Source organism: Eptatretus burgeri, chromosome 5 (genome assembly GCF_056783735.1).
Source record: "Eptatretus burgeri isolate ZD-2024b chromosome 5, Ebu_testis_v1, whole genome shotgun sequence".
Classification (NCBI taxonomy): Eukaryota; Metazoa; Chordata; class Myxini; order Myxiniformes; family Myxinidae; genus Eptatretus; species Eptatretus burgeri.
The window spans coordinates 98,354,490-98,367,025 of record NC_140965.1 but is presented as its reverse complement, the minus strand read 5'-3'; the positions used below and the strand labels follow the sequence as shown (position 1 = coordinate 98,367,025).

At 42.3% G+C, this 12,536-nt stretch overlaps 1 protein-coding gene and 1 long non-coding RNA gene across 9 annotated transcripts in view; one reads left to right on the top strand and one right to left on the bottom strand.

The window, feature by feature from the left end:
• LOC147027032 (uncharacterized) overlaps positions 1 to 12,536 on the bottom strand; it is a 215,886-nt gene that overhangs the window by 54,732 nt on the left and 148,618 nt on the right. The window lies entirely within an intron of this gene.
• The window catches only part of DYNC2H1 (dynein cytoplasmic 2 heavy chain 1), a 326,677-nt gene that overhangs the window by 197,088 nt on the left and 117,053 nt on the right, over positions 1 to 12,536 (top strand). For all 8 annotated transcript variants that reach the window (XR_015058641.1, XM_085883078.1, XM_085883083.1 and 5 more), the window contains exons 61-64: positions 367 to 488; positions 2,125 to 2,211; positions 6,692 to 6,818; positions 7,165 to 7,306. Coding sequence is in view for 7 of the 8 variants with exons in the window: in XM_085883078.1 (XP_085739204.1) it covers positions 367 to 488; positions 2,125 to 2,211; positions 6,692 to 6,818; positions 7,165 to 7,306 (478 nt within the window). In the remaining variant the exon portion in view is untranslated. The remainder of the gene's footprint in view (positions 1 to 366; positions 489 to 2,124; positions 2,212 to 6,691; positions 6,819 to 7,164; positions 7,307 to 12,536) is intronic.

Here is a 12,536-nt window from a genome sequence, read left to right as displayed (position 1 = left end):
CATACTTAGGTAAATCGACAATTCGGCGATCGGACCCTGTCGCGCGTGGACAGAATAGTTGGCTGATTTACGGTGTGATTAAAAACGCACCCGTAGCTGGATTTCGGCGTTGATCCGAAAGCTACGACTAGGTTTGCCACGTCCGGTGGGCGCGCGGCTGCAATTAGTTAAAAGCGGTCGCTCGCATGCCGGAGTGGTGAGAAACCACAACAATATATATATATATATATATATATATATATATATGTAATTTCTCAATTCAGTTTATCTTCTTTTAAGTATTTGTGATCTTGTGTCTGATGTGTGGCTAACATGAGTTTGCCCCCTTAAGCTGCACTGCATTACTTTCTGTTTTCTCATGTGTAGAATGCCCGCCGAGCCAGCACTGCTGCAGCCCCTCTTGCAGCCTGGGTGCAAGCTATCGTCCAGTACTCACATGTACTGGAACGGATCCAGCCACTGGAGCAGGAGCAGGCCCAGCTGCAATAGTGAGATTTGCTTACCTTCAGCATTAATCATGACATAGGTCCTGTGCTCACTGTGAATCAGACCCAAGTCTGTAGTTCACATATTAACGTTTATCTGAGAAGATACAATTCCTTATAACTCATCCAATACAGTACAATGAATGATAACCCCAAAAACTTAATTTTCTGCATTGTATGGTGGTTTGAACACTTTCTTTGTGCTTCTCTAACTCCCAGTTCAAATTTGGCTTGTTATTATTTTCTCAATGAGATAACTTTTATTGCGTTCACCCTTCATTCCATCTTAATGTCCTTGTATTTCATGTAAAATATGTAAATCACATCCATGAACCTTTAATTTTTTTTCAATTGAAAAATTGAGGCAAATAGAAGCATGAGACTGAACAAAATAGAGGGTTTATCATATTGGCAGTCGGGCATTACAGAATAGGCACAAATGGGACGAATAACTGCATGGTACATGACAGAAAAAAAAGGCTGCAGGTGGATGTTGTGTGTGTGTGTGTGTGTGTGTGTGTGTGTGTGTGTGTGTGTGTGTGTGTGTGTGTGTGTGTGTGTGTGTGTGTGCGTGCGTGCGTGTGCGTGCGTGCGTGCGTGCGTGCGTGCGCGCGCGCATTTGTGTCTACAAAACTAAACAATGAAAAAAGACATAAAATGTCATAGCCCACGTTATTTAAGTAATTTTGCTGTTCAGAGTCAAATGGCTGGACAATATTTATTTATAAATAAAATGGCCGCCAGTATGCTAGTCAGCCATCTTTAATCAGATCTCAAAATAAAGTTCGGTGCAAGTGTAGGCTCTCCTGTACTGTGCTTGTGCCACGTTTGACCAAAATCGGACCATGCCTGTCCGAAAAATGGTTGGTGACATGTTGAAGCAACAAAATGGCCATCTTGGACCTGATCTCGAAAAAGTGGCATGCATATGTAAGCCATCATTCTTTTTCTGTGTGTCAAGTTTGAACAAGATCGGTAGATGCATGTCCGAGAAATGGTTGAGGACGTGTTCGATACCGGGTGTTTTTTTACAACCAAAATGGCTGCTAGTCAGCCAATGGGGGCTAATAGTACTCAGATATCGTAATTTTCAGGTTTATTTTCATTCTGAGCCGATTTTCCCTGTACAAATATATTTTATGCAATTTGTGTGGCTCTGAGCTTCTATCTATTTGCTCTTTCGGATAACTGCCAGCAGGATATATCAGTGCAGAAATGGAGAAACCAACACAGTATACTTGGTCAAATCCACAGTGAAATCAAATTGACTTGCGAGTCACAAAATCATGATGCACCTGCTTTGGCCCAAATAATCAGAGCTTGTTAACCCATCCCCTGCATGGCATAATTGTTCCCTTCACAGACAGAATTTTGTAATTGTTCGCTCGGGTACAAAAGATCACTGGTGATTCTGGAAGACGACATGAAATGGCAGTGGGTTTTGCTCTTGATTAATATGAAAGGGAGACAATTCCATAAGCAGGAGACAAATGGGACAAGGGAGTGGATACCCGAAAAACCCGTGGACGTAGGAAGGTAAACAGAGGAGTTATTGAATGAATGCATGCCACTCAACTTGTCGATCGATTGTAACAATACCAAGGGCAATTTCTCTGATGTTTATGTTGTGTTGTGACAGTAACTTGCAACAAACAGATGGGAAAAAGACAGGCCTGGAGGGAGAACTGAATTCTGTGGATCAGAAAGTGGCAGAGCTCAAAGAAAGGTGAGGCTTAGGAAGAGAAGAGAATGGTGAGTTAAGTCTGTTTCAAGCAAATATGGTTGAACACATTTTACATGTCTAATTGTCCTCGTTGCTAAGACAGTTGATAGAGATGCAGCCAATATGGTGAGATTTTCACGTGAAATTTCATGTGTCAAGATTAACCTCAATTGGTGGTGTTTTCCACTCATTTCTGTGAAAATCAGCTTCTTTAAAAGTGTGCTGTTAACGGTTTAAGGGGCGATACACACATACACACGACTATCATCCGAGATGTAATGTCATCAGCAATGACATTGACCTGTCATCAACGTGCTTTTTTGAGAGCTACCATGCTGTCAGTAATTCCAGGTTTGGTGTTGAGGAATTTCTTCCTGAAAAACCTTACTATTGAGCACAAATGGTCTATGTGTCTGTTTTTGAGTTAACCTCTTCCAGTTTTTGGCTGTTATCCACAAAACCTGACATGCATACTCAGGAATCCCAAAGGGTGTCAAAGGGGTTTGGTGGCATTATCTCTTGGGGGGTATTCATGATGAATGTTCAAACTGTCACTGAAACCCGCAAGGGTGTAGAAATGGTATCTGAGTGTCAAGGGGATTAAACAACAATGCGAAATGGACGCAAGGTGCTAGTGGGGTGTCAATAGACGAAAGCCTCATAATTCCAACAATGCACAAAGCTGTACAAAAGTGAGTCTTCTAGTGACGAAACGTGTATTTTACTTTTGGAACAGCGAATTACAATGTTTCGTTATATTTATATATTTTTACTTTGTTGATTAAATACCTTTATCAGTGGCGTAATGGTTCGGGCGTCCATTCTGAGTCTGGGAGATCGGTGGTTCAAACCCTGATTGAGTCATACCAAAAGATTTTATAAATGTTATGTGTTGCTTCCTGCAGTATTTTAAAATGATGGAGCATAGGACAACAACCATATGTTGGCAACCATTGCACAGGCTTGATGAGCCTAAAGGCCCCCTTCTGTGTTGAAGTTCCTAATTGTAAGGAAACGTATTGTTGTGAATTCGCGCCCCGCCGGCGTGCGAACGACCGCGTGTAACCAATAGCGGCCGCTTCGCCCACCGAACGTGCAATTCAGTCGTGACCCTCTCGGAACAACGCCGGAAGCTAGTCACGGGTGGGGGTTTAACCTCATCACAACTCAGTCCACATTCTACCCGCGCGAAATAGGGTCCAATGGTCGATTTACCTAAGTACCCGCGCGGATAGCATACCGAGGAGTTGTACCACGCCACAGGTCGACTCCAGACACGAACCGCTTACGCGGCTCGTTCCGTGCTATAGGGATAACCGAGCGGAGTTATCGTCGACCTTGACGGTTCAGATTATTTACCGGGTGTTTTAAACCCACTACCAATCCCTTACGTGATGCAAGATGGAGATTCAATAAAAGGAAAAGACGAAGTAAAACGGGGAACAATCGGACAAGCACATTCAAGCACGGAAGGCACGTATATTACAGTAAAACAAAGGAACAAAAGCAACACGTATTTACAATCACCGTAAAGAAACACAAGCAAAGAACCAACACAGATCTACAACCGAATAAGGCAATTCACACGGCAACACTTAAAACAGTTCTACTTCTCAAGACTGGCACCACCCACAGACATTTACACAAAACCCCAAAAGAAAAGGAAGTCGCGACTTCCCTGAGCGCGTCGTCCAGCCCTTGGCGACCGCAACTCCGAGTCCCTCCGGCATGGTCCACTGGGCTCGTGCCTCGCGCCTGCACGTGTCGTCCGCCCGACAGCTCGGACGGGGTTTTGGGGGAATGGTCCGGGTTTTCGCTGCTATCTCGGTGTGGATGGGGGGGGGGGGAATGGCAGGCGCTCCGTCCCACTAGCGGGGTCTTGGGACTGCACCGACTCCGATCGACCCACCGACCAGGAACAATCACCAGGGACCAGGTTCGACGACCCGTGGCAATTTGACGACCTGCGCCAATTCGACGACCTTCACCTGACCACGACCAGACCCGATCGAACGAACAGAACCTCAACCTCTTCCTCCGAACGAACGAACGAACGAACGAACCATAAACAAAGACTCTCCAGCAACTCGCGACAATTCTCATTCAGGGACAAGGGAACAGCGACTCTCGACAACTCTCGACAATTCTCATTCAGGGACAAGGGAACAGCGACTCTCGACAATTCTCATTCAGGGACAAGGGAACAGCGACTCTTGACAACTCTCGACAATTCTCCTTCAGGGACAAGGGAACCGGGACTCTCCACGCCCACGCTTTTTGTAGGGTCGGGCTCCGCCCTTCGCTCCGCCCCATGCCCCGCCCCATTCTTGGCTCCTCCTTCCTTCGAGACGCTTCCAGAAATGCCTCTAAGGGGGGTGTTCCTCTCCCCCGGCCACGTCACACTGTGCATTCGCCAATCGGGAGAGGACGTGCCACCCCCCCCCTTTCTCACCAAGCGCGGGGGAAAATGGCGGGAAACCCCCACAGGCGTTGTTGGTTTTCTTCTCCACGCGCCGTACGACGAGGGAAGGAAGATTCGGGCGGGAGATATTTAAGCGGGAGTTTTGGGCGGGAGATGCCCCTTCGCACCCTTGTTGCTGCTGCCACTCCGCTCCTTTCATCCGTCCCGCGGAGATCGTGACCGCACGGTGCTCGTTGAATGGTAAGTGGCGAAGATGGTGGTAGCGTAGTTGTGGAAGGTGGCGTCATGGTGTGAATGGCGTGATTGTTGGCGTCGTGTAGTGAATGGCGTGATCGTTGAGATGTTGGTTGTGGCAATGTTCGTTGCTGTTCTTTTTACCAAAATAACGACAGCAAAAGAAAAACGGCTAACTGAAGAATCGCAGCCCGAATGGATCACATATATTCCCTCTATACAACGGGTTTTGGGCTTACTACACATGGACTTATCGATATATCTCACCTGAGGACCCTTTATGGTGTAATGTGAATTTCCACAGCCGTAACACTATATTATTATTCGGCTACCAAGCCTTTCAGGCTGGGTAACCTATTGTTTTTCTTCTGTTTATTCTTCTATAATATCATTATTTTGCCATGATTTTGGGGGTTTGTTCCCTTTTATTCTCCTTTCAATTAATTTTCTATTGAATTCATTGCAACCACTTGTTGGATTGACACAAAATGTTCACCATAGGTGCGACTACTCATGTAGAATGTTTTAAATGATAATTATGACTTAATGGGTCACGTGTTGTGGCAGCCATGTGGGAAAAACAGAAAATTTTTGGACCTCTGCAGCTTTGAAACCACACCATGAAAAAAATTGAAACTTGGCACATGACAAGTACTCTGCATGGGGAATAAGTTTGATTTCTTCACATGACATCATCGGTGAAGTGATATCCCAGTCAAAATTTTACACGTACAATCCCACATCCGATCAGTATGAAACTTTTTGAGGGTCATTTAGGGATAAATTGGTCAACAGAAAAAAATGATGATGTCATAATAGGTTATCTCGTTCGGCAGCCATATTGGATAGAAAATCGAACCTCATCCAATCAACACGAAACTTGACACACGTGATCCTCTACCCAATCATAGGCAGAGTATAAATTGTTGATGTCATAGGTTATGTGGTTTGGCAGCCGTATTAGTCTGAAAACCGATACTTTAAAAACCTTCTCTGAAACTGCTTCGCAGATCAATGTGAAACATATTACATTTTATGGAGCAATGGTGGTGGATCATAACTGCAAAGATTTGCATCAATCGCTACAGCGGTTCCTTCGATATAATTTTTTATTGGTGGGGGGGGGGGAGAGGGAGACGCAAATTCTCAATGCAAATTTTTATTGTGTAGCACTGCCTCCAGGATGTTCTGGTTTTGTATTTTAAATTAATTTTCGGAAATTTGTAGAATTTGTTTTTCACTTGTAAGTTGTGCGTTACAATGTGTAAATACAGGTGTCAAAACTTTGATTTAATGCAATTTAATTCCAGGTTATAAGGCAACAAAAGGTGAAAATTTTTAATGGGGGTGTAGACTTTCTATAGGCACTGTATGTAACATCTGGGAAAAAGTGGAGGTCATTGCATCAAATATTATATATTTTTCCTTTCTTTACATTAGAATTTTTGATTGGAAATTTGACAGTAGGATTGCTCTTAAAAGCAGTTTTTTTTAAAAACAAATTTATTGACAAACCCTTTCCAATATTGATCTCTCATGATTAGTTTGGCCAAGGGTTCCAATGTACTTTGCTGATTTCAGCTGCCTTTGCTAATCACGTGCCTTTGTATTACTGTCCTTCCAAAGCTTGATAAATGCGGTGTTTGTTTCCATTTCATTTAATCATCTGAATATCTTTTTGACTCTGAGTTTGGATGTGAAAAGTTATGCTTAAGTTGAAAACGAGAACTTAAATTTTAGACCTCACATTAGATTCAACACCTCTGGGATGTGACAATATAATGTGTTCCACAAGGTCTGTGACACCTTGCAACTGCACTGGTGCAGATTTAAAACTCGGACCACTGAGGCTGCATCTCTGGAGTTGAATTTACGCCATGCACAGGAGACCATCTCCGCCGCTGGAAGTCTTGTGGGGCAGCTTGATGGAGAGTTCCAACGATGGAGCACACAAGTATAAATGGCAACCCATATATCCTTAATCTCTCATTTTGACTGTCCACGGCAATGCCAGCATGCTTTTGATGGAGTGGCCTTTGTTTGAATGTCCTCATGCTCACTTTAGTGTTCCTATAAAAGCGTCCAATTTTTCTTTAATTACGAACTTGCTTATCGTTATCATATCTTTCAACACTTAAAAACACAATTTTCTTGAGGTGCAACATTAATATTTTTTCTTGCTTGTTTTATAACTGGCATTTTATGGCAGTGCCATTGCAACATGAATATTGCATTCACAGAAATCGGAAATACAATTTTTTTTTTAAATCTTAGCTGACACATTCTATGCTGTAACACAGATATCAGAGATGGAGCTTGAGATAGAATTACTGCCACGACGGGCACAACTTGCAGCAGCTTTCATCACATACCTGGCATCTCAGCCAGAGGATGAGCGCCATCGTTGTCTTGACTTGTGGCTACAATACACTGGATTACCTGGTCAGCAATCTGCCATTATATTAATTGGTGATGTTTACTCCAATAAAATGTTATGTAATTACTTCACAAAGTAGATAATGTTGTATGACATTGTTCAGTAGTACCTGCGGCATAATTTTATTGTGCATTAAGAAATATCAGAGCTGCACCACTTGCTTCAAAACTCAAAATCTGAAAGTTGAAAACAATGCCTTTCACAACTGACAACCCATAATGCCACCTTTTCGCCAACCCATTCTCACTGCCAATCTTCACTCCTTTGTGCCGTTTTGTGTACTCCATCTATGGAATCGCCTCACAATCACCTTATTCAGCAGAACAGATAGTGATAGGATGAGGTGCCATAGCCTGAGAGTAAAGAAGAGGAGAGTTAAGACAGTAGCAAGGTAGGAGACTTTTACTCAGAGTCGTTAATGCACGGAATGGCCTCCCTGGAAAGGTCGTGGCAGTAGAAAAAGTAGATAAGTTTAAATTGGAATTAGATACATACGATGTCTGTTGTACTGTCCATCTATTTCTCTCTGGTCCATTGTCAGTGTGCTGACTTCTCACTCTTTGTCATCTGGTTCTTCTGTATCTTCAGCACAATTTGGGACAGGCACTAAATGCTGCCAATAATCAGCACTGTCTATATATCTTCTATATCTTCTTGGTGAAATAAAAAAAACATATTTGATGTTCAGACAATAAAGTCTTTTTATCCTCACCCAAACTATCTGATTAACTCCTCGTTGATAATTGATGAAAGTCTATTAACACTGAAGCTCATCATCAGCTTGAAGCAACTTCAGTCTCAATGAACCAAGTCTAAACTAGAAGGGCATTCAGTAGAGTGCATACCTCCACCCTGCAATGCCTGATCCTCAAGAACATCGGGCCCAATATATTTTTGAACAAGAAGATAATATTACACTGCATGAATATATCTCATTCACAGCTCAAAGCCTGGGACTTTAATTCCACTACATTTTAGAAATATGAGTAGAATCCAGTACTCTACTTGGGATGTTACACCTACATGTGGCTGCTGAATATCATCTTGGAATGTTTAAAATGTGGGGCTTTTCAACTTAATCTTAACAGTAGCATATAATCATTTACACGTGTATACAATCAGTTTTATCATTTATAACACGCTTTTTGAAAAAGGAGTCGATTCTTCATTGAAACTGATTTTGCCTGCTTGATTAATATGTACTAAAACTACCCAATTAAAAGGAATTATGGAAAGATCAACTTCAGTGAATAAACTTAACAAAATAATGCAATTCTAATTAAACTTCAATACAGTCATGTCTCTTAGTAATCATTATTATCACCAGTGTCATTTCACTTAATAGTCATGGTAAGATCACTGATGGTCATACTGTAGAATATATCCAATCACAAGTCATCAGAAAGCACACAATGAAGCATCAGAGAGCAGCGATCCACCTGCACTCTCGTACAGCACATAACATGAGTTATATTCTCGGCAATGATATTCAGACTCATCTTTACATTATAAAACAGTCTAAAGATTTATTGATGCATATACTGCATCGTGGTCTGAATAATAAGTGTCCACAATATTCTTTACTCTCTCCACATCTTTGTTTGCACACACATAGTCCAGCAATGATACATTGTCTGCAGTTGGCCCTGAGACATATTGGCAAAATCCATATTTTCCCATCAGTTGTGTGATGGTATGTTCTGGAGTACTCAAAAGGTCATAGTTCAAATAGCCCAGTACAACAGTCAGATGCTGGAGATCCAAAGATGTCAGCACATCTTGTAATTTGTCCATGAACAAAGAAGAGCTTGGCGTTGGTGATCTGTATACAGTGACAATGGTGATTTCTAATTCCTTCTATGTTGTCTCAGTCAATGTTCTGTATTCTATACCTTTTAATGTCTGGGTTAGGACTCGTTGGTGACATTTCTGGTGGTGCCATGATCATTATGCCTCCCTTGTCCAAGTTATCAGAGCATGGCCTTTCATCTCTGAAACACTTCATTTCAGCCCTAAGTTGTGCATCTGTGCATTGAGCTTCTGTCCTTCTCCTAGGAAAGTCTCCACAAAACAAAGAACATCTTATCTCGTGGTGATGTTAGCTTTCATATCTGATAGATGTTCCCGATATGATCTGATGTTCAGTTAGCCTATTTTAAGCTAACTACCTCCAAGACTGCATCTGTGGAAGCTCAACCAGTCGAGTAATATTGCCTTGAAGTTGATTAATTTCTTCCTTGACAGCTGGGTTGACACGAATTGCGCTTTCATCAAACCCAAGTATGTGTGGACCACTCAGGATTTAGACTTTGCTCAAGGCAACATAAGCTTGGCCAGGCATAAATCCACCTTTTCCTTCCATTGAGACAACAATCCTATCCAATCTTTTTCCTTGCACTTTATGTATAGTGCAACCCCATGCAAGTGTGAGTGGAAATTGTACTCGCATGCTTGTCCTGAAGTTCTGCTCTGCCTTTGTAAAATTTGACCTTTTGTCGTTTGATGGGAACAGTTCCGGGATACGTCTGTTTGTACTGGCTTCTCTCCAAATGTGATCACTGTCAAATTTGACCAAAATAGCATGGACATCAGAGCCGGAATGGTCTCGGGCAATAACAGTGCCACATACACCATTGGCGAGACCATCAGATGCATCAATGTTGATGGTGACCATAACATGTGCTCCTACAGCTATCGATGCCACTTCGCGCAATCCACCAGTATCTTACACTTTTGTTGATATCACAGCATCAATCAAGCCTTTTTCATCTCTTTTTCTTGTCAATGACTTTTATGTCAAACACTTGAGCAGCTAGTTTTTTTTAAAATATGCATGAAATTGTGCTCATCGACTTCCATGTTCATTTTGAAGACATGAAGAGCACCCTCTGGGTACAACAGGCTGTCTTTAGTTATCTCCCTGGACTTCAAGATATTGATATCAGCTGCTGTGCATGTTGCTGTACGGACACATATTATATGCTCAGCAAAATCTTTGTCTTCTCTTTGTCGCATACTCTCAGTCAGCTCAATCGTTTGGAAGTTTTCTTCCCATAATGATCCGTGAAGCTAGCATACTGTATATGTCTTATGGTAGGGCAAAACATGGTTCTGGCTGACAGGTTGAAGCTGATAGAGATCTCCTACAGCAAGTCGAGATCAGCACCAACCAGACACCTCATCTATAATCAACAACTTAAGCTTTCCTAGTCTGGACCTTATTGTGTTGAGCTTCTCACTGCCCAGTGCCTGGTATTCCTTTTTGCTCTTCAGACTAGACCAGCAGTGAAGTTCATTGCAGAATGCAAAGTCATCCCATCTGTTCCAAAAGCTGCGGTTCCAGTACAGACGATAAGGATCACTGCAATGTCATCTGGTTTAAAGTATCCAGACAGTGGCTTGAGAAGTTTCATGGTTTCATAGTGAACCAGCTTGATGATATGACTCTTGCCAACACTTCCTGGTCCACTCAAGAAGATGCTGTAAACAGGTATTGGCTTGTCTTGTTTAAGAGCCTGTATAATGTCTTTACACCACTTGTGATACAGTTTTAGGATTTCCATCTGTTTATCATTTAGTATTCGCATCATAGCCCTGTATTGCTGTGGTGTCATCAACTCCTTTTCTTATTCAGATGGGTAGCTTTTGCTTGAAGGTCCGATCATGCCTGCTGTCTTTGAGGAGCCAAGTCAATGTGGTTATCAGCTTCCTCTTGAGGCATTTTCCGTTATTCTCCGATACATTCATCTTCCTGTTGAGCTTGTTCATGCTCGGTTCCAGGAACAACAGCATCCCATGCATGTTCTGGAGGTCCCAAATGATCAAGGTCTAAAAAGCTCTCTCAATTTCATTTGCATTCTGGGAATATTTGCTTTCATTGTCATCTATTGTATCGTTAACATTTGCATAATGCTCTTTGTATGTTGGATAGTGACTTTTTAAATCTTGATCCTCATTAATCCAGGGATAATACAGCATCAGTAGACCTCTGTACGTTTCCTCTCCATCAGACTTTTCTTTGTGAAATCTGATAACAACTTTTCTCTTGCGTTTCCTCATTGATCCTAGCCCCTTCAAAAGTTTAATCATTGTGGATCCTGCATTGCTGGCATCGTCATCCTCCAGAATGTCTGGAACATGATCCACTGCATCTGGAGCAGTGTCTTTTCCACCAGTTGTGTAGTTAGCTGCAAACTCTGCTCAGCACATGTTGTCTAGTTCATGTGGACGTGATGCATATCTGTCAAACAACGACGTGCAGAAAATACTTTCAGCGTCATCTGGGATGTCTTTGAGAACACCAAATGGTTTTAGCATGGAAACTTGCTTGTCTTTTGGCACAGTGTTCACAAATACCACTTTCCTCCTAGCTCTTTTCAAAAGGAGGGATAGTAGTCTATAAGCTGCCTCCGGGGCACTGACCTCTCGGTTGTTGAGAAATGCTGAACCAACTTTTTTCAGTTTTGACTTGATATGATCTCCCCTGCTTTTTCAGCAACCTTCATCATGAGTTCACTCATAGATCTCTCACTTTTCAACATATATCTGGTAACATAGGCAATGCATGAATCAGGGTCGGTGATGAACTGAAGATCCGTGTTGCCTTTCCATGTGTGAAGAATGTCTGGCTTGTACTGGTTTATCCAACATTCAGATGGTTGTCTTTGCAAAACTACATGTTTGCCGGATTTTGTGAATCGTAGAGCTTGATTGTACTGATAGATATCCACCTGTGATGGTTGCAACAGCTCATCTGATGCAACATGTTCAGCAACATCTTTATCTTCTATAGTTTCTCTCACTTGAGTTAGTGTTTGTTGCTGTTGGCTAAGCTGTCGTGCTTCAACTATGGGATCCAGCTCAATGTCGGGTCCTGCAATCAATGTCTCAGCACTTTGTGGATGAGGGAATTTGAATCTGCACCTCTTGTTCCATCTGCATGTTTGTGAGTGGACATGCAGCAAGTTCAGCCCAAATGAACCAAACCTAAAATATAGCCAATACCGCAGAATATTTATTCTCATGAGCTGAAACCAAAATTGAAGGCATATGATTGCATTTGAATTAATTTTCTGTCCAACTAAAATTTGCTTTCTCTCTGGTCAGAATAGCTCTCTGATCAGAGGTAACATCTACGCACTGTGTGGTTAAGCACCAAGCAACAACACCTGGGATCGATGCATTGTGTTGGGATCAAATGGGCTTTGATGGATTGAAATTGCAGATGGGTGCTTC